Source organism: Prinia subflava, chromosome 2 (genome assembly GCF_021018805.1).
Source record: "Prinia subflava isolate CZ2003 ecotype Zambia chromosome 2, Cam_Psub_1.2, whole genome shotgun sequence".
In the NCBI taxonomy this organism is placed as follows: Eukaryota; Metazoa; Chordata; class Aves; order Passeriformes; family Cisticolidae; genus Prinia; species Prinia subflava.
In genome coordinates, this window is record NC_086248.1 from 93,838,223 (window position 1) to 93,864,230 (window position 26,008).

At 38.5% G+C, this 26,008-nt stretch overlaps 1 protein-coding gene across 12 annotated transcripts in view; it reads right to left on the reverse strand.

Annotated features, from left to right (window-relative positions):
* ESRRG (estrogen related receptor gamma) overlaps positions 1-26,008 on the reverse strand; it is a 369,245-nt gene that overhangs the window by 89,413 nt on the left and 253,824 nt on the right. For all 12 annotated transcript variants that reach the window (XM_063391049.1, XM_063391050.1, XM_063391048.1 and 9 more), the window contains one exon: positions 19,974-20,090. In XM_063391049.1, coding sequence (XP_063247119.1) covers positions 19,974-20,090 — 117 coding nt within the window. The remainder of the gene's footprint in view (positions 1-19,973; positions 20,091-26,008) is intronic.

Here is a 26,008-nt window from a genome sequence, read left to right on the forward strand (position 1 = left end):
GGGCATTCTGAGAAACAGTGTTTTGGCACAGACGTCCTTGGGAAAAGAGAAAAGGGAAGGAGAATACTTTAAAGAGAAGAGTTCAGACTAAGGAACTAATATTTGGAAAAGGAAGAATAAGGGACAATGGTAGCTGAATTGAGATTGATTACTTATAGACTGTGTGCCAACCAGTGTGCACCAAGATGACACTCTTTTTCAAAAAAGCACTTGGAAAACTCTCCTGCACAGTTCCTGGCTCATTTGGAGATCCTGTCCCAACATGACCCCAGAAGGTTCTCAGTGTCTGGCCAACACTGAGAACAAGTCAGACAGAAGCATTAACTTAGGACTGTATTCAACAAAGACCTTTGTGGCCTGCAACCCATGGGCTCATGATGATGCCCTGGTTCAAACAACCTGAAGCAAAACAGCCCTCCAGTTGTAAGAGAAACTGATGATCATCAGCCTTTGTGACTAAAACTAGTATTTCAGAGAAAACCAGGGTATCAATTCTATACATATTGTACTGATTTAAAGTAAATGCAAGTGAAGACTTGCCAGAAATAAAGGAAAAGAATCATCTGTTGATAGACACAACACTAGCTTGTCATGTAAGAGGAAATGAGGAGAGAGAAAAGATACCCTGTAATGCAAGAAGTTCAAGCTATTCTTTTACCAAAATGTATGCATAGCCACAAATGTTAACACCTGCTATTTTTGAAGCAACAGCAAATCCTAAAGTTATTTTACAAATCAAGAATATATTGAAAAAAGAAAATAACCATGGGGAGAAAGCCAGCAGATAGCTCATAGTGATGCTGTGCAGCAGTACAGGATGGGAAGTAACATAAATGCTTTACATCATTTGAATTAGAATTTCAGGCAAGAGTCCCTTCCAGAGCAAGAAAATACTTCAGATTGCACTGCCATAATACATCAAAAGAATGGGGGGCAGTTACAGATGAGAATAGGAAGGTTTTAATTGTTACAACTTCCTATTTAGACCAAAAAAAACCCACAAAAAAGAAAGTATCATCTCCACATTTATTCTGTGGGAAGGCTATCTGTTGAAATTTGAAGAGTGCAGCTTCAGATACACAGATATATTCAGGAATACAGAAATGGACAACTTTTAAATTTAAATTTATCAAAGTTCTACGAATCTCCATTTGGAGAAGGCAAAGCAATCAGTATTAAGCAAATAAAGCTCACCTGCATCTATTTAAACCATTTCATTAAACACAAAGCTGAGGGTGAGACATGGCAGATGGTTCATGCCTGTGGCTTTCATCTCCAGAGACCTGGGTTCAAAGCCTTGCTCAGGCCACAACGATGCCCATTTACAGATTTCACAAGCCAAATTTGCTAGCTGTTTCCCTGAAATACTGACTGTATTTTTTCTTTTGTTTACAAAATATATAATTTCAGCACTAGGACCCATCTCACCCACAGGTATTTTCATCAGACAACCATTTCACATTGGCATAATTGGCCACCCCTTTTCACAGGAGGCTCAGGACAGAACCAGCAGGCTGTCAGTCATGCCTGATGTACACCTGCAATAGGAACTGGATGAACTGGGCAACTGGAGCCCTGCCTGCCATCTTCATCAATCTACTTGCTAGTATGATTGTCATCAAGTTCCTGCAGATCTTGGAAGGGAGTATTAATATAAAGATTATTTATATATAAAAAAGTTGTGATTCAACACCCTAAATCCACACTCAAAATAGCCTAATAACTCAGTTTATCCAGAAAATAGTAAGTAACAACTTCTGGAAAATAAATCTTATGATTCCTTTCTATGATTGTCTTATTGTTTCTCCAATGAATAGACTGATTCTGCTTTTGGAAATGAAAAAAATAATTTCTCTTTCCTGGAAACATATTTGTTCCCCAAAATTTTCCCATCACCACCTTTTCTAGAGCAGAGATTAATCCTCATTTTATCCCTTAGAGAAAAACAGAAAATCACAAAGGAGAACTGCAACATTAGTCCATGAATGACTGCAAAGCTGGTTGGTTTACTAGAACTACACACTGCAAAAATACTACTGTTGTGTTTTTATGCTGTTTTGTCTGAGTTCTGGCACTTCAATACTCAATTCTCTTTCTTAAAATACCAGACTTAACTCAGTTTTTACACTTCTATTCTGCTCCATCTAGTGGATTATTGATTTTTGCAATGAATGCTGCAACAATAGTATTCTAATACACCATGCTGGGCTAGCTATTAGGACAAGGGACCATGTTCAAATGATTATTTTTTTGGCTTTAGATGAAAGAAATTAAGTCACATTCCTGGGTACCTGGATAAGACTATAGGATTCTGGCAGCATGTTCAAGCAACATAAATGAGAAAATGGTGTCATTTAATTATATCACTGAAATGAGACTAAGTAAGGGACAGGCCTTGATTATAAGGGACAGGTGGCAAAATTTCTCCTGGTGCTTGCACAATTTACTAGGTCAGTCCTGGGGAAAAAGAATATTCCATGCCTGTGTTGTTTTGCTAAGACATCAATATCCTCCAGGCTTCATAGCCTAGATTTCAGAGTTTTCTTCCTGCACTTGGTGATAGGTGAAATGAAGTTACACACTTGATAAGCTGCTTTGTTTGCATGATAGGAACAGTTTTATTCAACCCATGTCCCTTCTGTACCCTTACAATTGTGGTGAGCTTTTTTCAGTGCTGTTTGTAATACTCTCTTTAAAGACTGCTGAGCAGGTCTTCTGCTAACTTTTCAGAGGGATGTTTAAGGTAATGAGAGTTTGATTGATGACAAGAAAAAATAGGTAATTAGTCCACCCTTATGGGTAGCTCATTTCAAACCAATGCAGCTTTTAATAGTAAAAATATTTGTTTTCTTTTCAAAAGCAAATATAAAAATACTTAGCCAACAAAAACCCCCACACTGATGAATCAACAGTGTTTGTTCATACATGGAATCACTGGAACCAATGATTCAAAGATAATGTTACTTACACGTCTGGTAGGCGAAGTGTAGGATGTGTGCTCTCTGAAGCAATTTACAGCAGAAGGAAATATTCATTTACTCTACCAAACCACAAAAATTTACTAAGTTATGCTTGGTTTCAATCAGGTATCTTGATGGCAAAGCATTAAAAAAGGGTCTATAACCACAAAACCCAAAAGTTAATTGAAATATTAAGCCCAAGATTTTCCAAGTAATCAGGGTTTCTTTTTAATACTTGTTGTTTCTAGTTATCTTTTCTTTCTTCTCTCTAACGAGATAGGCAGCTCCTGCAGTCAATGATAACTGGGTAAGACTAACTCCAGACTGATTTGCTTTTCAGGACTTTATTGTAATAGTACGCAGCCACATAGCACTTTCTATCAAAGAATCTTGACGTGTTCCATAAATATTAATTCAATAAGCCTCACAACATGCAGGTGAGCTTCCTATTATTGTATCTATTATATTTTTGCTGGAGGCACACTAAGTAGAAGTGTCTTATTCTGGAATAGAAATTAAGTCTTGATTCCAATAGTCTGATTTAATCACTAGAATTACTCACTCCATGAAAACCCATCTGCCCCCAGATCAACAGCAACTTTGTCACTGACTTCTGCAGAGCCATGACTTCATGAAGAGACAAAATTCTTCCTTAGTAATTTGCAACTAAACACTACTTTTTACATCCTGCATTAGTTATTTTATCTTCATGAAGTTTCCTCCTAGAAACAGATGACTGACTTCAACAGAGAAGCATAAATATTTTAAAGATTTTAAGTATGCACACAATTGACCTGATACATTATAATAGCTCAGGCAATAAGACAATATCCTCCTTTGCTCTGTGCTGCTGTAATTCATGAGAGTCAGAGTTCTGACTTTGCAAATAGAATTGCAGACTTAATTTTCAGAAGTGACTTCCATTTTTACATTCACAATTTTGCAATCACCGTAGTTGTGGGAACAGTGATATGCATTAAGGTAATTGATTGTGCTTTGAAATCAAGTAATCAAATGAGCATCAATTAAGGCTGCAAATGTTTGAAGCCACAGAACTACAAAGCAAAATTATTTTTCCTTGTAAGCTTCCAGCAAAATACACTAAGCAAAACTCTGTCTTCTTTCTGCATCAGCCTCACACCAAATACTCAAGTGAATATACTTAAGATTTATTTTGGATGATAAATTCATTTTAGTAACTGAGGGGTCTATGTGTGGACTTTTGCTATGTCAAGATCTCATTTTACACTTAACCAACTCCCACAAAAAGATCTGTACCACATTGTACATGTACCAGAGTACCTAGCTTCTTCCATCTGACCCACCAAATGGAGCTGGAACCTGAAGGGAGATCCAGGATTCCTGTATAAAGCATGGAGGGAGGCAGGCTCTCAGGGCAGAATATAAATGAGCAAACACACACATACTGCTGCCACCTACACCTGGTTTATGTGTGCAATTTATGACTGACTTTCAGACCTGTGCTTCCACCAGGCTTCCTGGAAATGCCTTGCTCTTGGCCTCCTATTCCATTTCTGCAGGAAGGCAGGTCAAAATGCCTTTTCTCCAGCAAACTTGGACTTCTCCTCTTCAAAAATATAACCTCAGTTCCTTCTGGCTTAGAGCCCTTACACAGATTTAACGCTGTCCTCTGTGTAAGGAATGGAAAGGTATTCCAGCTCCTGGGAAAAAGCTCTCTCTAACAGGATGGCACCGGAGGAAGTGGCCGTGGACACCGCGTGCGGTGTGTGTGTGCCGAGGTGTGACAGGGTGCTCTGAGAATGCTGCCACATCGGGCTCCCGGGGGACTCACAGGAACATCCCTGCTTCCAGGCTACACAGAAGATACCCTGGGAGCTGTTCAGACCTGTCAAAACAGACACTCCTGCATTTGCATCCAAGTATGAGGCTGTGGATGGCTACAGAAATTTTAAGGGCACTCTAGATACTACAGCAGCGTGAACTCCAACACCTGGGAAATTCCATTATTAAAAGACATCCCAGGACTACCACTCTGGATTAAAGCAGATAAATTCCACCAATCTTTTCACTTCAGGTAACTGGAGTACACTGGTGAAATAATTTTTGTTTAGATTGTCATTATATATGCAAAAACCTCAGGTAGTCATTTAACATCCCGGATTAATATTAAAACAAAACAAAAATCCCCAACCTGACTATTTTTGAGGTCCAAGAAAAGGCAAAACAACTTTTCAAGACTGTTTGAGTACTTAACCTGAATCTGTAAATACCTGCTATTGAAGAGAAGGTTTGGTACTTTACTGATTCCAGTGAAACTACCAGAAAATCCCATCCCATAATAAGTGTGGGCAGCACCATATCCTGAAATTGTAAATTCCCAAGGCACAAATCTGTCTATAAAACTCTTGGACATCTAAGATTCTATAAAAATAATTATGCATTCAGCTTCATGCAATTTTCAGCTAAAACCCAGTCAATCCCTCTTTCTCTGCCCTCCCTCCTCCACACAGTTGCCACAGAAATTTTGCTCTTTAGGGTAATATATATTTTTAATGCAAAATTTCAACAGGAACCATTTTTTATGGTCTACTAATAAACCCTTGAAAACAGGGATTTATAATGGAAACAGTGACGGACCCTTAACTACAGTGTATGAAACCATAATAAAAAGAATTAATGTAGTCAATTTGTACTACTGTTCTCAGAACAAAAAAAACCTCTATTTCAACTGCAATCCTTTCAACAGCTGATTGGCAAGCCTGTCCATTTCTAGTCTGCAGTGTTGTCAGTTGTCTTCAACATGATAATGAGCCTGTCACCATATTCAAATAGCCCTGTGACAGCATGTTTTGTGAGCATGACGTCCACTGCAAAGGGTCTGTCAAAAAGCACCTTTCAGAAAATGAAAAGAGAATGCTTTTCTGATGATAAATCTAATTTCTTCATAGCTAAAAGAGTGGGATTTTTCATCTGATTTTGTCAGTGTTGTGCTACATTTGTGTCTTCAGATAATCCTGCGTTCTGACGCATAAAATTTTAAAGTTATCTGTAAAGACAAAGTGAGAAATAATAATCTTTTTCGAGTTCACTTGAGGCTTTGCACAAAACTGCAGTACTGCTGGCTTTCCATCAAATTAGACCTGGAGGGGGGAGGGAATGGCATGGAAGGGTAGCTTGCAACCAAAAGCAAATGAGGCTCCCAGTAAAGATCTCCAAGTCTACACACGCTAGGGTCTCCACTCTTCCCCAAACAGCCTATTAAAAACCTCCCTTGCTCTGTGTGGTCCTAGTTAAGTGTGACCAGGTTGCATGAAATTCCCTGGCTTTTGGACCAGGGCGGCAGGACGTAGGCACAGGCAGAGCTTCCAAGCACTGCTGCAATTCCAGGAGTGTTGTTCCACATACTGTGTATTCCACGTTCACTGCCACTCGTGCTACTTGTCAGCTGGGGAAATTTTCACCGAGAGAAAAATTTGAATATTTTGGCAACACAGATTCCTCTCCATGTGTCTAAGCATCTTCAATTAGTATCAATGGGAAAGGTACAGGTACATTGAAATACAGTGCTTTATTTTCCCTGTTGACAAAAGCTGCCCTTAATGTCACTTTACCTTTTAGGATTCTTTTCATCAGCAGCTGACTGAGGAGTTCACATGTAAAGGGAAGTGTTAAATGTAAAACCCCAATTGAACAAGCAATAAACCTTTCTCTCTTTCAGTCACTGGCTGAGAAAGGGGTGGACACAGCTGGACTTTGAAGTCCCAGGCTGAATGACACATTAACCTCAGAGCAGAAGTTCCACTTCTAGCTGTGCCTCTAACACCACATGTGACTTTTACTAAACAACTCTTGTTCTCTTTCTCAGAAGTTTAATATTGTAAAATAAGGATATTACTGTCTATGTATCACAGGTGTTCTAGAAAACGTAAAAGAAATATTCTCTGAAGAAATGTTGACAAGCTCATGGCACATTCACTGCACAAAAATCATGTTGCACGAGCCCAAGGTGTTTCAAATGTGTTAAACAAGTTTGTTTCCTTAAATATGGGTGAAAACCAGCAAACTTGTAACATTAGGATACTAAACATGGACTTCCCCTGCTAACTACTGAATAGTATCAAAATTAATATTTTACTATTACTACTACCTCACATTTTTCAGGCCACTAAGAACATAAGGTTGACAATCACATAAGGCTACAGTCTAAAGGCTGTACCTGCAAGAATCTGGTAGGATTTGTATGAGGTATGGGGCAGACAGATACTACAGGTGTGAAGGCACAAATTATCTTTACCCCTCAGCCACCTTCAACATTTGTCTTTGAAAGGACTTCTCTGCTTTTGTCTTCCAGCCTCAGGTTTTTTTCCTTCTGCTTACACAGATGAATAAATACTAATGTTTATTCTGTCTATAATTCATGATAAAAATTATGAATGAATAAGGAATTTGATTAATTCAGGTCTACCAAGCTGAAATAAGACAATTTTACTGAAAGTTCTTTTTTTTTTTTTTGTTAATACAAGGAGACCTTAATATAGAGGATCTGTATTTTAAATTTGGAATATACAACATGGTATGCCACCCTTGATCATGTAATTCAATATATCTGTAACTGAATAAAATGCAAAGGTAGGATTATCACAAAATTTTTAAGTGAAGGCACTATGCAGCTTTAGACAGCACAAATAGACAATCAACATTAAACATGACTGATTTTTAAATTCTTCATTGCTCAGCTGGAGGGAAGTATTACAAGGCCAAAAAGCAGAGCTATGGACAGCTGGCTTTGTGTAGTACCAGTTCTCTGCCTCAATTTTCAAGCCATTCATTTTTTGGTGGGGGGCGGGGGGGAAGGGAGGGGAAAAAAGCCAAAAAAAAAAAATCTATGCTAGGCCATAGAAATGTACAAAGAAAGCTTGGGTCTCTAGGACTTCCATTGTCTCAGGGAGTCGTCACCACCCCGAACCCTCATTAAAGCCGGAGAGATGCGGGAGCGGCATTAAAATGAATGCAAACCATTTGCCGCAATCTTCTGCTCACACCATCTCCAAATGAAGGCAGGCATTGCATAATCCAGGCAGCTCGAGCTGCTGACAGGTGGATGATTTATGCTCATAGTCGGAAGAATCGGAGAGCCTGCAGAGGACACAGCGTGAGCAAGGTGGTGGCGAGACAGATGCTCTCAGTGGGCTTGCAGAGGCTGGCAGGCTCCAGCTAGCTCAGGTGCAACTTGAACACTTTAGTACTGAACTCATATTGCCTGGATTCCAGCACAGCAAGATACCATTTACAATATTATGTACAGTAGATATACTATCAAACCTATCCGTGTGCTGTTTATCTATGTGTGTGTACACACACACACACACACACAAAATACACACATTTTCTTCTATCTGCAGTTCAGCTTGCTGTGCTCACGGACACTTTGCACGTGCGTATTCTCCAGCAAAGAAGAAAGGGCAGGTTAGGACAAATTCTGCATTGTTACAGCCACATAGCATAAGTGAAACCACCAGAGTTGAACAGATGCAAGTGGGGGAAGAATTTGGCTGTAGCTTTCAGAGAACAGGGATGGATCTGGGATACTGAAAATCCTTTCAGTTTTAAGAGTGTTTGAAAGCTAGAAAAGAAAATGACCAGAGGAAAAATCAAACTACCCACAGGTCCAAACACAGAGGGATATTCTCATCACTTATGATATCTATCTGTAAAGCACAGAAAATGCCATCATTACACTGTTCTGCAAAAAAGCACAATATTAGCAAAATATAATGTAAATGACCCTCATGTCATCTACTTTAATCTTTCAATGACATTATTTCCACTGCCTTATTCAGAGGTATTTAAAAATCCCACCCAAAACTGCAGCATCATTTCCAACCATGTAATTCAGCTTCCTTTTCAAAAAGGAAGTAGAAATGGAGATTTGACTTTTCACTTCTGTAAGCAAAAAAATGGTCTATTAAAATAATAAATAAATGAAAAGAGAGACGTGCAAACAAGGTCTTATACACTTTTATGCCACACTTCTATATGTTCTTTTCCTCTTTAATAGAAAAGGTGAAGCCAGGTCTAAACTATGCTACCTTAAGCATATCAAAAAAATAAACAATTCACCTTTCTCATATCAGACCCTCTACATTCTCCAATGAAACCAGCCACTTAATTAAGTATGTAATTTTCAGGGGCAACCGAGGAGTTAAAGCACTCAAATGTGCACACTGCAGGTTATCTGGGTTGAATCTGGGACTTTGCTGACTCTCAGCTCCTTTCCACTTTAACAGATGGGGTCAGAGGTGAAACTGCAGACGAGAATTAAAGACACATACATCCCTTTAATCAGATAACACATTCAAAGACTTGCAAATTCCCAAGAAGCCACTTTACAGGCACGTGTCATGGGCTATTCCATAAAGGGGGAGGGAATGGTGCAGAGGTAGGAGAGAGGACTTATTTCAGCTAACCAGCATTAAAAAAGACAGGAAATTAGAGAAAACAAATAGGAACAAAAAGGGATGGATTGCTAACATTCCAAATGCTTTCTCATTGCACACACCTCCCTAGAGAGGAACACCAGTGTTGGAAGATTTAACACTCTGCATTCAAATATTTTTTCCTAACTTCATTAATCAGTTGTGTTTAAGAATACTTTCATAACAAGTATTTTAACTGGAGATGAGCTGAAGCCACTTGCCAGGATGGATATCTCCAGCAATACCAGGATGCCCAGAAGGAAATACAGTCATGCAGCCTGTCTAGTCCTCACGAAACAGTGAGTCAGCTAGCGAGAACCTCAAGAAATTAATGATTCTCTCCCACCTGGCCAGAAAAAAACTTGCCTGGAGGATATGTGCTCACAGCAACTATTTTCTCATCAGGATTCTTCTGATACAATTGCGGCTTGGAAGAGGAAAATGAATGGAAAGTAATGAAAATGAGAGAAGATAAAAAGAGAAAAGAGAAGGATCTTTTGTTATTTTAGCTACTCTGTGGCTTTGTTCTCCAATTACTGCATCCCTCTGCATCTCCTGCAGGATCAAGCAGTGGCCATGTGGCACTCTCCAGCAGAGGAAGAGCAGCAAAGACTGGCTGTGAACACCAGACTCAAGGGGTGTTCCAACTCCTTCTTTTCTGAAATACAGTCAGGGACTTGTACTTTGGGTGGTGTTCTTGAGGGCTGTTGAGAAGGAAGAGCCTTCTCAGTCCCTAATTATTATCTCAGCCCAATTCTTCACTCAGCAGAAACTTTCTAATACACCTTTGAGCACGAATACATTTAAACTTGGTGTTATAAAACAGACTGCTACTTTTTAAGGGAAACGCTCATTTTCCTTTGTTTTGATATTTAGCAGTCTATTCTGTCTTCAAATTAGAAACTCAAGAGCTTTCATTAGAAGTTTGACAAGGAAACCAGCAAGTGGCTTGAGACCCGAAAAATCAGTTCAGAGGAAGACCTCTTTTAACACTTGAACTTAGAACTAGATACTCTTCCCAAATGTTATCCACTGAAATGTGAGATTGACCATGCAATGAAATCTCAGGTGCCTGTTTCTAAAGCTTGGATTGAACCACAGAAAATATGAAAATGAGAGAGAGCATAGAACTGCAGACTTTGGAGACCACTGTACACACTATGTGGCACACTGTCATGAAAAGCAGCATGTGGCTGTACAAGTACTGAACCAATGATGTAAGACTGATCTGTGGATTGATTCAGATCAGAACAAAAGATGTGGCTCATCTTCAGCCAGGCACCCACAGGACTGAAAGGAGTATTAGAAAGATACAGGGCATTGGTGAAGCAATTGGTGAATGAACATTGCTGACTAAAAATGACAAGAACAGACTGTAAGGACTAATGCCTGGCTGAAGAGGGAAAGAAAAGGAGACAAAAGATGAGGATGATGATCTTGTACCACTTGTTTTTTCCTAGGATCTGCATGTGCTCAGCATGCAGTAAGTTACCAACATTCTCTCTTGCTAGTCAAGCAGTTTTGCTGATAAACATTTACAGCACACCAACAATTCTGCCACTAAGGGCACAGACTGGCATTAAGCTGATTAAGGGATAGTATCACGCAAACTTTCTTTAGAAAGTATTTAAATTTTTCTAAATTAAGTATTTTCATAAACTGTTTTAACATGGACTGCAATAAGATCCCATGTAAGCAAGTTGTATGGAATGTTGATTTTGGATCTGCTACACTAAAACTGTAAATCAAATTGACTTCTCATCTTACACCTGATGATCCTGAGACATAAACCAGATGCTTAAAGAGAAAAATAGATAAACATATTAACTTTGCTGGAACAATAAAGAGCAAAAAGGAAAATATTGACATTATTCAGTAAGTGTATATATTTAACATTGCTGTGTTTGACTTTCTCCAGAATCATTTATCTAATAAAAGCCTATTGAAGCTTAAAGTAAAGCTGTGTTTTTCATTTATAAAGATTAATAGCTATATTAAGCTACTACTGTGAGCACAACAGACTCCCCACATAATTTCCCTTTTCTGTCATAAAAATACCCGAAGAAAACAAAAAAAGAAAGAAAGAAAGAAAAAAAAAAAAAAAAAGCTGGTTAGATGAGATCTGTTACTCGAATAGCTAGTAAGCATGGCAAAACCTGACAAAGGGACAATTCATTGCAGATGATCACATTTATTTCAGAATTCAGGCTGCTGAACTTCAGCCACAAAAGCCACATTACAAACACCAAATGAAATAATATTCCACCTTCATATTCCAGTGACTCAGTGAGTGGAACTGGCAAAGGCTCACCACTTGCAATAACTCCTCAGCTTCTAAAAGGGCAATGACTGGTCAGAGAGAAGACTGTGGCTTAGCTATATTAATGTCTCAAAACCCATGTTGATTCTAACTTTTTTTTGCAGGACAGCAGAGATTTAGAAGTGTGAAGTATTTGAGGGTAACACTATATGAGGTCAGAGGTAACAACTGCAGGTGGATATTTTCTTGCTTCCCAAACACATTCATTGCTTTGAGTGAAGAGGCCAAGAGAGCTCCTTAGCCTCCAAGTTTTCCAGTGCCAATCCATCCCAAGCAGCAGAAGCCTGCCTGTACATCTGCCACATGGGTTCTCTTTACCAGCACCTGCATAATTTCAGCCCTTCATTCCAAATAATCCTACCATACATTCTGTTGTTTCAACAAAGATTTTACACAGCAAAAGTCTCAGGGAGGAGATGTGAGTGCTGCCCAGGCAAGGGCTGAGTAAAATACAGAACAGTTGGCTCCAGAGTGGCACTTTAGAGATAAGGATATGCCTCACCCTTAAATGCACTTCTACCAGAGATGCTACACCTGAAAGCAACGGATGTGCAAGTATCTGCACAGCAGAAACAGAAATAAGTGAGTAATACAAATTATCTAAATGTTACTCTTTACAAAATGAGCCCTATTTAATACAGGGCAGGACTCAGGTATAAGATTTCGAGGACTCTGCAATAAATGGCAGTGCCACATTGATGTTTGTGTTTATGGGTGGCACAGACCAAGAATGAAAGGCAGCTATTTGTCTGTGAGAACACAGGAAAAGTCCTGCATCCTTCAGACTTGTCTCTACATATCCTTATCACTTACACTGCTGTCACGATATTTCCAGTGCATAAACAAATGTTCATAGGGGCTACATCCACTGAACATTTTTTGCATAAATTGGAATATTCTCTAGAAAATTAGGAAAATATTGCTTCCTTATTTTATGATCAAAAGAAGAAATATGACAAATGAGGACATGCAGTTAACCACCTCAGATTATGATGAGAAAATATTAGTACAAAGTGATTAATTTTTAATAGTAATTTAAGTAGACTCATGAAACTGCAGAACCTACTCCTTCCAATTCTGAGCAAGTAATATATAAGGTCTGTGCACTAAGAAAATGACAGTAAAATTTAACCCTCTTCAAAATCTTTGAAACTCATTTTCAGTACCAAAAACACAAAGTAACTTCAGGTTGAAAGTATTCTTTGTTTGTCTGACCCTGCAAACAACTGCTGTCACTGGGATTCTCAGCATTGACGACCGTGTGAGCAGACCCAACCTAACAGCTGATCTCAAGGAAGCTGCTGGTGAGTGAGCCAGCAAACAGCTCTGACCTCAGATTTGCAAATGCTAACACAAAAACATCCCCACTTACAGATCTGTGTAAAGCCAAGACATGTAAATAGTTCTCAAACTCAGACTTACACACAATACTGCTTTCTGCACACCCACTTCACAGCCCCTCTTTTATGGAAGGGGAGCATTTGTATAAAGGGACAATGGTAAAACAAAATTTCAACTAGAAAGAGAGAAATTTTATTTAAAGACCAAGTTCAGTGAATTGCTGAGATATGTTTTAGTCCCTAAAATACTCAGAGACAGAACATAAACCAGAGTGGCACAACACTGCAGCACAAGCACCATGAAAACTTCTCAGGAGGCCGACACTAGGTGCTTTTGTGTGACTTGGGAAGATTATCCACGTCCCTAATATTTGCCTTTTCTGAGGTATTTTTCTAGTGGATGAATAGAAATGCTAGTTGCTTGAGCTGACTATAAACACTAACCTGAAGCTGAATAGTTTGTCCTTCTTCATCAGTTACAGAGAGTGGATAGTCATGAGCTGCGTTTTAGGGCAGACAAATTGGGCTGTCAGTTCTAATGTGTGAACTGGGCTATCAGGTCACATTTTGGTCAGGAGCAAAGAAGCCTACTTATGAACATCAACAACACTTAGAGATTAGCTTCTATTGTTTCCAAGGAGATTTAACAGGTCCCAGTATATATTAATCCAAGCACATGCTGAATGATAGAAAGAAAGGGAGTGCAAAGGGAAAGATGGAAAGAAAAATGGGAAAGGAACAAATAAAAGCGAAGGAAAGGGAGAAATAAAAGGGAGGAAGAAAAGGGGAGAATGGGGAAGGATAGGGAAGAAAGGGCGTAAGGAAGGGATAGAAGATTAAAAGAAACGGTTCCAAAAAATATCTGCACTAGAAACCAAACTCCTTCATAACACATTAAAACACAGAAGAGGGCTGAGACATCAACAGAAGACGCACTATGTTTATCTCGTGACGTTGTAACACAGGAGGTTTGTTTAGTATCCTGCACTAATGGAGAAGGTCCTTAGGTGTAATATTACGATAGAGAGCATAAGAAATATCACTGAGGTCACTGCTGCTCTATTAACTGTCATCCTGTACAGAAATATTTTCTTTGACTACCATTAATGCTTTCTCCTTCCTTTTGTTCTGATTTCTGAAGGCAGCAGAAACTAAAACTTCGTCCACAATAATTTTTGCTTTTGTCTTGGCAGACTAATGGTATTAGACTTGTACAAGAAATTTACCTTGGCAATGGCTGATGCACAGGTCTTTTCAAAAGAGATGTTGTTAGAAGGAATCCTATTAAGCAGGCTTTTCACTACCCTCAAAACATAGGTGATAACACAATTTTAGTCATAAAGAAGATGGCTTAATTTTTTTTATTATTTTGAGAGAGAATCCATTAATCTGCTCCTCTGCACATCACGCATCTCTTTACATAAGACTAAACTCAAGCTGCCTGTTCTCCTTGCTGTATTGGATTCATTTTCATAGACTGTCAAAGCCAGAAAGGATCAATATGATAATTTAATCCGATCTGCTGCTTAACACAAGCCAAAGATGTTCATAGGGTAATCTTTCCATAATAAACTCAGTAATTTATGCTTTAAGAGACACACACCTCTTTTTTAAAAAAGTGTTCTTGTATTTGAATTAATGAAATCTCTCCAAGTGTGAAGCAAAAATATTTTAGATACCCCCAATTTTATCATGTTAAAAAATAGTATAAGTCATGTAATAATCATAACTCATCTAAAACATTCAAGCATTTTTAAAACTGTCAGTAATTGCTTTTATCCAGATCACAGATGAAGAAAAGCACTTAAAAGTCCAGGATTTCTTTACAAGGCAGATTCTAACTACTGCCTTACCATTTCCCAACAGAGGTTGATGACTCTTTGAGGGCCTGTATGAATTCTCAAAAAATCCAAGCAAACTAATGAATGAGAAGTGTTAAGGGCTACTCATGGAGCAGTGCAAGTAGAACATGCAAACTGCACTGCTGTGATGGGAAGGTTACACATCCAGTCAGCATTGCCAGATGAAGAGCTCAGAGAGTTTCTGTTCATTTTTAAGAGCCTGAAGGATGGCTCATGTGAAGATCCACAGACACAGAAATGTATATTGCTGATTTCCCCACAGCAAAGATTGCTAAACCTGCCAAATGGGCAGCAATCTAACACAGCTCCAAGAGCTTCCATTAATACCTGGTGAAGATTTGGCCCCTCATTTGTAATAGCAGGACTAATTAATCAGAAATTTTGCTACTCTGCCTGTTTAACTGGGTACCAAGTGACTGATGATAATCTGTACAAGCCACCCACTCCTAAGGAAAATAAAAACATATATGACCCATGTACCCATAAAACCCATGCCATTTTATTGTAGTATACTTTATGTTTCATATAAACTTAGATTTTTTTCCCATGTATCATTCTTTTAGGAACTAGACTTCCTGAAATAACAAGCAGTGCAGATCAGCCACTGCACACAGTCCATAAAAATTCTGAAAACACCCAAATATCAGAAATGATGATCAGATGTTTTGGTATCAACAGTCCTGTAAGAAATACAAACTAGTACTGCACAGAACTGTGAGAGGTAGAACAGGACACAGTACTCCAGATGGTCTAAAAGCTCCATTAGTGCCACTCAACAGAGTCCCCTCTGAACTGCAGTTTTTAACCTCCTTATAATACAGGGGTAGGTAAAATTGAGGCTAAGGCTTTGCCTCTATGGAGAAAACTAAAAAATATGGAACAACCTCTTGTAAAAACAGTTATACAAATGCTGTAACTGAAACAAAAAGTAATTTTATTTTGGAATAATTATTCCATTGGAGTTATTTCACGTGGGAAGCTCTTCAGGGCAAGATCTGTCCTATAATAAACTTACCACAAACACACGCTAGTAAATAGTCACACAAATATTATTAATAAGCATATACTACTAATTTAAGATTAAATGTTTAATTCTACTCAGATCATCTAGCAACAGAAAAAAAGAAGTCAAATATCTGCTTAGGATTCCACATACTGTCTTATGCAGTTTTACATCCAATTTTTCTTCTTAAAAAAAATCAACCTCTTTTTCTCAGTCCAGCTAACTGCATAAAAAGGGAAATAGCCAAAATACCCAATCTTGCACATGAACACAGATTAATTCCACCACCTGAAGCAAACTAACCACTGGCTTCCAAAGGGTTTGAAAGGCCAAACTTAAAAGAGAGATTATAAACCAACAGAACTGAAAACAACCAAATGTCTTAAAAATGTTCATTTTTAAAAAGGGCAAATTGTTGTACTTGTCTCCCTGCACCCTTTTAGCAATTGCAATATTAGTTTAAGAAATCTCAAGGGATACATTTGAAAAGTTTCTCCCTAGACTATACAAGAATCTTTGATGTTGTTCCATCTGTTCTCATGAATCTGAGACAATCCACCAAAATGTAAGTGCAGTCAAAGAAACTACATTTTGGTAGAAGAATCAATTGTGATACTTGGAAATCTGACTTTTTGTAACACTGACAAAATTAAATATAAAAAATGTAAATTTTCTTCTTTGAATGCAATGTATTCTGCTTTGCTTACCTAGAAAAAATAAATGAAAACACAACACCCTCATATTTGTCCTGTGCCTAAAAGCTCATCTGCTGAATGCTACTGTAAGAAGCATAACATACTCAAAACCCATCCACAGACCCAAACATGTCTTCAAGTAACAGTCCATGGGCTAAACCAAAATGATGTGTTCCTCCAGATTGGCCTCTACAAACTTTCTTATGATTCTCAACAGGAGATGCAGCCAGGACCAATGCCCAGCCCAGCACTGCTGTAGCATTCCTCCTCTGGCTCCTGGCCCATGTCTTACAAATTATTAAGAATCTTGATCTAGGTGCTGATGGTTAAGCCTCACCAACATCTACGAGAATATATACAGAAACCCCCTACTCCACCTTGTACTACACGTGACCAGAAATCCAATTCCCTCTCAGGATCTGACCCCAAAACACAGCCCCACAACACTAACACCAGCTCTCCCACAGAAACAGTGGATGCTTGATGAAAAACACCATTATCTTGTCACATAAATGATTCAACATGCAGATGTCATAAGTGAAGTCACTCCATACATTTGCTATAAGTGGTTTTCGGACCTTGCCCTAGAAGCCAAGCTAAAACTCAGAATCTGTTTTTCCAGGCACTGTGATTTCTATCATGAAATTTATATGACAATTCACAAAATAACCATGTAGTAAAGTCCTTTCAAATGTGAAGGGATGCACAATGTCTGATAATTGTTTCACTTTGGATTACACTTAAAAACTGTTAAGAATAAATTTCTACAAGAAAACTCCCTGTAAACAAGGTAAAATTTCTGGAGAAGATGCACCCTAGCAGATGTGCTGCTCTTGTAAGGAATGTGATGCTTCTTTCAAAGCTGCTTAAACTTGATTTTATTTCAGGTCTGCAACTAAATTTTTTTGTAAATAGATTTAGGCTGTCAATTTCCAGGCATGCTGTGCCATCAGCATGTAGAGACTGCTGTGACAAACGTGGAGGCTGCAGCAGCAAATTTTATTATAAACTGGTAATTGAATTGAACAGGTTTACATTTGAATAGATTTACTGCAGCACGACCTCTGACATGCTGCATGGAACTGAAACCCTTGCCTGTACATAAAGAAACACTTGAGATACAGCAAGAATAATTTCAGCTTATTTTAAGTCCATGCTAATCAATAAATTTATACCACTTTACACTTGAAAAAAGTATATTATCTTTCTTGATTCTGTACATAAAGGCTGTGCTGCAAATCAAAGTCATCTCCACACTTTTCCATAGGTAAAAACAATACACAGTTCCAAAACGACCCTCCAACAAGAAAAAAAAATCTTTACTACAAGTACAGTCCTACAAATGTACTGTGAATCAGTTTGGTTTAAAAAATAAAAGTAGCTTTTTTTTTTCCTCTTTGGTTCTTGTGGGTTGTTTTATTAGGTAGTAGATAAACAACACTGTCTTCTCAAATTACTTATTTTGCCATTGTAGAAGATTCAAAAAAAGGTATGTACTTTTAGAGTAGAAAATTTACATAATTCTTACTAAGAAAACTTGTGGGGATGATTTGAATACAGGGACAACGAATATTCAAAAAACATCTACAATGTACATCTGTATTGTGTAACTAAATTATCTCAGTTAACAAAACTGTATGCAGAAACAGTAAACCTGCATACAGATTTGCTGAGATAATTACTCATTTGTAGAGGAGACACAACTTCCTCTTGAAGTCACAGAAGTTGCACACAGCCTAGATTTTTAAAAAATATATATCTTAATGGATGCACAGTAGTGCCCTCAAAATTTAGAGGAAAAGGATTAAATCAAATCACCTGCATGTGCCCTTGGTAGCACTGTTGCATTTTCAAAGCAGTTGCTCAATATATTGTACATTAGGTTACTAGTGATACAGGGTCTTGACTTACTAAAAAAAGATGCTCAGAAGCACAGTCCCTTTCAAAAGGTGCCATACCCAGCCATCCCTTTCATTTTACACTTTATCTAAGCACCACAATTTCACTTTCAAGTGACTGCTCCTAGTAGTCAGTTGTATGAGGATTTTGGCAAATAAGAACTCTCCCACCACCACTGAAGAGAGGGTCAAATCCTGCCGCTCTTACTGAGGCAAAATCTCCATCGAATCTGACAGGAGTTTTGCTCAAGTAAGACTAAGGACAGCAGGATTTGGCTCATAGGATCATAGCATCTGCCAAAGCAGTTGCACAGAACAAGGTTTATTCTTAGTAAGTATAATCCAATAAGAATATGTCTGTAGGTGCGTGATAGACCTAATTTGCCCATCATCTCACCACTGGTCTATGCTGTTTCTTGCATTTTACCCTGATAGCTGCATACTTAACCTGTTTTACATTAACACCAAACATTTGCAAAAATCAGTCAGCTATTGAAGCTGAGTTTTCAAGCACTGACAAAGTAAAACTGCATAGGATTATTTTGAAGTGGTTTTTTAACACAAAGTATTCTCCACTGGATAACAATACTTAGAGAACATTGTATTTATTTCATTTCAAATGTTTATGTAGTTCAGGAGTCCATGGGATCTTTCTTGGTGGTGACAGTGCCCTAAAATAATAATGCATATAATACAGGCACTTTGAAGTGTGTTCTTGCAGATACATTAACAGCAATGTAAGTGCAGAGCAGGCAACCAAGATTTGAGGAATCACCTCTTTGTGTAACACAGATGAAGCAGGTTCCAGGTAAGACAGCACCATTTCTGAGTACATTTTCTTACACTCATTATGTTCAAAATGTAACTGATGAATTAAAACATTCAATATATACTTACATTGAGGGGCAGGGGTTCTCAGACACTTTTAGGAAAAAAAAAGGAAGGGGTGGATTCTCCTCTTCTGCACGTCATAGTCTGCTCCAGTGTAGTTGCAGTAACTTCAGTACACACACACAATACTTACACTTGTTTAATTTAGAAGTAACCCTTTCATTTTTGTCCTGACAGAATGAAGACTGAATAAAAGCATGGAAAGGAAGGTACAGCGTGTGTTTTGATTGTCTGCCAGAACTGGGACAGAGTAACAGTGGATAAGGAATGAAGAAATCTTAGAGAATTCTGATGGTTATTCTATCAGTTACTTACTGGAGGAGATTGAATGCTGAGGTACACTTTGCTGTATTACACAAGATGATGGACTCTATGTGGATAAAGCATGATTCGATAGCTTAGAAGCACATGTCAAAGAGCAAGTACATATGAAAACTGCCTTTGCAACAACTGATTAGAACACTCACCAGTCTCTCCTCTTCCTGACTGCCCTACAATTGCAGCAAGTGTTTGCAGAGAGACACAGATGGAGGTGGTCAGCCTTACCTTCTTTCAGCATGCCGACTTTTAGACACTTCATGAAGCGGCAGGCTTGGCAGGACTTGCGTCTGCGCTTTGTGATTTCACATTCGTTCGTTGCTGGGCAGCTGTACTCTATGTTACCTGTGATGGCACAGACAGGGGAAGACGTGTTCAGAGTCACTCACCAACCAACACAACAGATAGGCAAAAGTGCTCATACAATTGTCGTTGTATTCCATTTTGGAATATATCAAGAGTAAGCACTGCTACAGAAAGGAAATGCCTTTCAAGTAGAAATAAATAGGTGAGTTAAAAGAGGAAGTTTTTTCACTCTTTTTTTTTTATTCTAGACCCCTATATGAAAGAAATAGATACAAAACCACAATTAATGTGAGTCTATGTCTCACTCCAAATAAGGTCCCTAGCAATATCCTTCACATATGTTATTCCTGCTGGTAGAAGAAAGACATTGTGTCATTAATTTTCTGAACCAAGCCACAGGCTCAGGCTCCTTCTCTGAGCACTCTTCATTTTCCTTTTTAGCCGATTTCATAAGTTTCTCTCTGCCTAGAATAGAAAAGGAGGACTGCTTTACTGCATGATCAACTATAACAGGTACTATGGCGTTTCACCCTTCTTCCACTACAGCTGGCACAGAGCACCAGGCAGGGCTCACCACGACTGTTACCACCACATCTTGCACATTCTACAGCTGCCAGGCCAGATCTCTGCTCCAGGACATCTCCTCTCCATACTTTAGACCAAGCTCTTGTACTAAGAGGCATCAGGAATAGGATCCTGCCAAGCTGTCAGAATAACAAAAACTGAAGGAGGTGCTTGCCTTTGCCCCTGCTTTTCCCAATTCCCCTCTTAAGGCCTACAATAAGCTTGATCCTGAAATGTGAGCCCTCCTGAGCAAATCAGTCTCTTTTCCTTTGTTGCTTCTGCTTAATATATATTATTTCTCCTCAAAAATAAGAAAATAAAAGCTTGTAAATGAACGGGTAAAATATATGAGTAGTTTACTTTTTTAAAATCATATCTTTGGGTATCCAAGTCCAAATGGGAGAACATCTGTTCTCTTTTGCCCTAGTACTATTGCACTTTCATCAAACAGCTTAGCTCAGCTTATTCATCTGCCCAGCCATGCATCTTATTGCCCGTGACTACATCCAGTATGACAGACTTTGCAGCAGTTGGAAGTTACACCGGGAAACTGACTTTTAAATAAAGTATCTTCCCCATCAGTCTGTCACATCTTGCTTTAAAGGTATTTCTTTATTTTCTAACCCTTTCCCCCTGTGATTAAGTGCATTAGTATCTTAATGAAAATGCATTCTGTTTATTGCCCTCTTGGGAAGCAAGGGGTCATCACACCAAATGCATAAATTGCCATCAGAGACAGTCCGAGCATAATCGCAATTTTTGCTGCTCCATGTTTGCTGCACTCAGGGTCCATCAAAGTCCCCTGAAACATGCACGGGTTCTAATAATTAGCATAGAGTCTGCCTGAGACCACAGCATTGATGAAATATTTCAGAGTTCATCACACTTCGTAAACACTGATTTATATTGACTACCTTTCTCCAGACTGATGTCTCCTCATTAAATATCACATTAGTGGATTGCAGGATTGCACCAAGACTCAAATGCTCAGCAACTGCTAATTCAACAGGAATTAATACTTAAACCACTTACATCTATTGAAAATTGGTTAAGTATTTATGATAAAGGAGGTCTGCATGGCAAAATATGTGCTCTGCCAACACAACCAGCATATTTGGCACAACCTTTTCAGGCCTTTGCAGGCTTTCTTCCTCCTGGACATTGCTGCATGAGTGAGTTAGCAATGCTGGTGAGTAAAATGGATCTTGGTATGCCTGAATGCTAATGACAAAAGTCAAAGCAGTTTAGTCCTTTTCCCCTTTCTCAGCTGCTGTGGAGAAAGCTATTTAAGAAACTGAAGGATATGGTGGGTAGGGAATTCAGCACAACAGCTCCTGCAAAATGTCTTTCCAATACACATTAGAAAAGTTAGGAAATAACACTTTTGGAAGGGTAGGTAGAAAAGCTTAAAAAAGCATTCACATTATCCTCTCACTCTAACAAAGCATTCTTAGAAAGGAACAACCACCACACAGGAAGGCTTTCAAAGCTTTCACATATTGTATCTAATGAACTTCATTATACTACATTAATAAATGTATTACCATCCCTATTAAAAAAAAAAAAAAAAAGGAAAAACAGGGAATCAGATATGCTTTGCACAAGATCAAAGATACCTTTGCACAAGGTCAGAAATTATCTTGATCATAACCAAGATCAAGATTGTAACAGAGAACTTCAGGAAGCAAAGCTCTCTACCAGGGCAAGTGGAACACTCCCACTGTAGCAAGAGCTCCTGTCCAAAGATACGAAGGTTCCAACAGGAACAGGTGCCAACACCAAAAAGTAGCATTCAGAACCAGAAAGATAAATGCAAGAGTGCCCATTTCATTACCCACACACTTCTAATCCATACCCTGACACTTCACATTTCTGCAAACTATGCAACAGTCTGCAGCAGGCACAGCGTAACTTACTTTTCCTGCAAATTCTTGACACCTAAACAATGCTAAAAGAAGCTATTATTCTAGTCACTTGGATTCCAGTACTTTAGCTTGCAGGGGGAATCTCCTTTCAATTTGAACTGCTTTTCTTTAATGAGTTGTATTTTACAGCAGACGCTCAATCTTCATTTTTGGTGTCGGAAAATGAACTTGGAAGATGCTGCAAAGAATTCCTCAAATGAGCACAACAGAGTTACAGGAACAGAAAAAAAGATCCACATCTTACCAAGGACTATAGCTGGCCCCTGTAAAGTGTTCCAGCATTTCAGAACATGGCTACACTGCAGTAAGAGTTCAAGGAACTAACATTTTGTCTCCACTTCACATGTAGATGCAGTGGATATCTATATCACACTAAAATGTGTTTCACCTAGCACTCCAAGTATTAGTGGATTAATTTTTGTTAAAAACCTGAATTTACTGGACATTCCAGATCAGTAGAGCTGAGTCATAATTTCTTATTTACTTCTAGATATGAATTTTCAGTCGAGATACTCAGATCTGCATTTTATTTCAGAGGAAGATCCAGAAGAAAGCTCTACCAATTCCTTGCTTACTTCAAGATGCTAGAGGCTGAAACTGAGCAGCCAGGAGAGTAAAATCTGAGTTTGCCCAGTCCTGTCAACAGCTGGAGAGGAAGTTGTGTTATACAGTGAACAAAATCAACATGGCAGCTCTGGGTCTTTAAAGCGGGCTGACAAGAGCGATTGAGCAATTTATAATATCTCCTGGCTGGTTTTCAGAAAGAACTGGGCTCTGATTACTTATTTCAGAGTCTTTTGTACAATTAGTTTGCAGGCAATATAATTTTCTCACTTACTCCTTAATAGAATCGTGCAGCTAGCTGGCTGATAGAATAACAGCGTATATGTAAAACTCCTGCCTAAAGTGCCAGGGGATAATTTGTATATTCCTTTCAGTAGCGTAATGGACTTTTACAGTTTGGCAGTTAAAGGGCTGAGTAATATAAATTAGTATGACGCTTGAAAATAAAAATATATGTCAAATCTTCACTCCTCAAACACATTTCCCTGTGCTAGAATAATATAATGGGATTTATACCAGCCTAAGCCCCCTTCCTTTCTTCATGTACTGAGGAATGTTTATTTCAAACCAGTTCCTTTTTCTACTGATTTGTTAAATTTTACTGTCTCAGTTGAAAGACAGGGAAATATTTCTAAACATTGTGCCTATCAAGAGCAACTGACTCACTGAAAACATGATGCCATTTGATCCTGAGATAGCAGGTGAGCTGCTAAAACTTATGCCACATACCCAGCACTCCAACTTTAGATGCTTCAGACAGTCACATCTTTACACACAGCTCAAGGATAAGTGGGCCAAGGTACCATTTCTTTTTACCTCACAGAGGAGGTTTGGCTGTTACTTGAAGGAGAAGAGAAGAAAGAACAATTTGTGTGGTACAGGGATTTACTCGATGGCTTTACAAGTCATTGAATGGATTACAAGCAATTGCATGGATTTAGCCAAGATGCTCAAAACCATTTTGGCTACTTCTTGCACAGAACTGACAGTGACATTAAAGGAGAATCATGGCAAAGAAGGGGTCACTGGAAGCACTGGGCCTCCTGCCTTGGTAGAAGTAATAGTCATCAAGAGTTACAACTTCAGAACCTCCCAGATACCAAGGGTGAGAAGTTGGCTCTAGAAAAGGCTGGAACAGGGGTGTCTCTTCCAGCAATACCGACAAAACCAGAAGCTGCAGACATCAAGTTCTAGCAGAAGCTTTATTACCCTTCTCATACTGCAGTATTAGACATTATAACACCAAAGATGCAAAAGGATTGCTACGAGCTATTGAAGTATGCTCAGAAAATCTCTGGGCAAGTAAAAGCTATGAGGAAGACTTAAGTGCAGGGTGAAAATGTGTTTGGAAAGAGTAGCCATGAGCCACTTAAAAAAGCAGGAGGAATACTGAAGATATCAGTATTGAAACTTTTACTGTGTAGGAATGTAGGTTCAGAAGGAAAAAAGAAGTAAAAAAAAACCCCAGATGAACCAATATTCCTTCAATGTAATAATTTTCTGCTATAATCTGCTCATGAAGCTGCATTTCAGTTCAATAACGTTTTATTTTCGTCCCAAAGTTTCTATTTCACAATCTGTAACTTAATACCACTTTTTTTTCAAAAGCTTCTACTTCAAAAATTAAGTGTTCTCATTCTTCATAGAGGCTACTGCTTAACTGGATTTCATTCTTTCTGCAGTGAGGTTTACCCCAGGTCTCCCTTCACGCTCTCTTTTCCTGGGAGACAGACCCAAAGGAATTCACTTGCTTGTCTGTGCATTGCTATGCATCAAAACTCCGAAAATGGAAAGTAGCCAGGATTACAGCCACAGGTCTTCTGGGATTTAATAAAAGAGAGACACAGGAGAAACTAAGCTAACACAGAGAGTGAACTTCACTATGTTAGGTTACAATTTATACACATTATACATCATCCAACCAGAATGGAAAAGAATAGTTCCTGAGAAACTGCGGATGAGGTGCTCTTGGAAATCAAGAGTAACAGGCTAACTGAAAAGAAGGGCAGAGAAAAAGTCCCAGACTTAAAAATCTATTTGATGTTTATACAGTCTTAATGAAGCTGAACTGAGAAAGTAAAAATATTTTCTCTCAGGTTAAAGTTTCAATTCTTCCAGACTCCGCTCCCTACTTTGCAGTCAAAGCCTAGCTGAATTTAAGTTTGAGTAAATATTTTCACATGTAAAAGTACCCTTATCGATAAGGTTCCAGAAGTGGAGTCAGGCTGGAATGAGGCCAGATTTGAACATAACTGAACCCAGTTTTGGCTGACAAATCCTCAGACAGATTCACCTGATACTGCAAGAAAGCTCTATGAATTACAGACCTACGAATTGTGCTACAGGTCATCTGGAGATGATTAAGCCTAAAGTTGACTGTATTCACAACTTTCCACCCAGGTGCCTTCACAAACAATACTGTACACACAGAGTTACAGAACATTTAAAAATTTTGTTCCCAAATATCTCAAGTATCTTTTCAAGGTGACAGGACCATGTATGAAGGATTATGCTTCATCTCTTGCTTATGTTGCCTTTTCTGTTAGAATAAGTAACTAAGGAGGAGCAGCTAGTTTTTAAACATGCTGTTTGACAGAGGGACATGAACTGCTTAAAAGTACATTTTTAGTGAAGTCACTATGTTGAATGGCTTTGTAGAATTCAGTACTGTGTTACTGAGCGAAAATATATTTAGAATTTGCCGGTATTTTTTATTCTTAGAAAGCAACATGGTGATTTAAAGCAAAAATGTAAAGGTGATGCTGGCTAGTCTGACTACATGACAGTTTTGTATCAGCCTCTAACTTTAAGTGGATGCATTTCCAGCATTATAAAAAAATCACCATAATTTTCAGTATCAGGCTGATATTAGGGGGTGTTGAATTTGTAAGGGTCCAACTACCT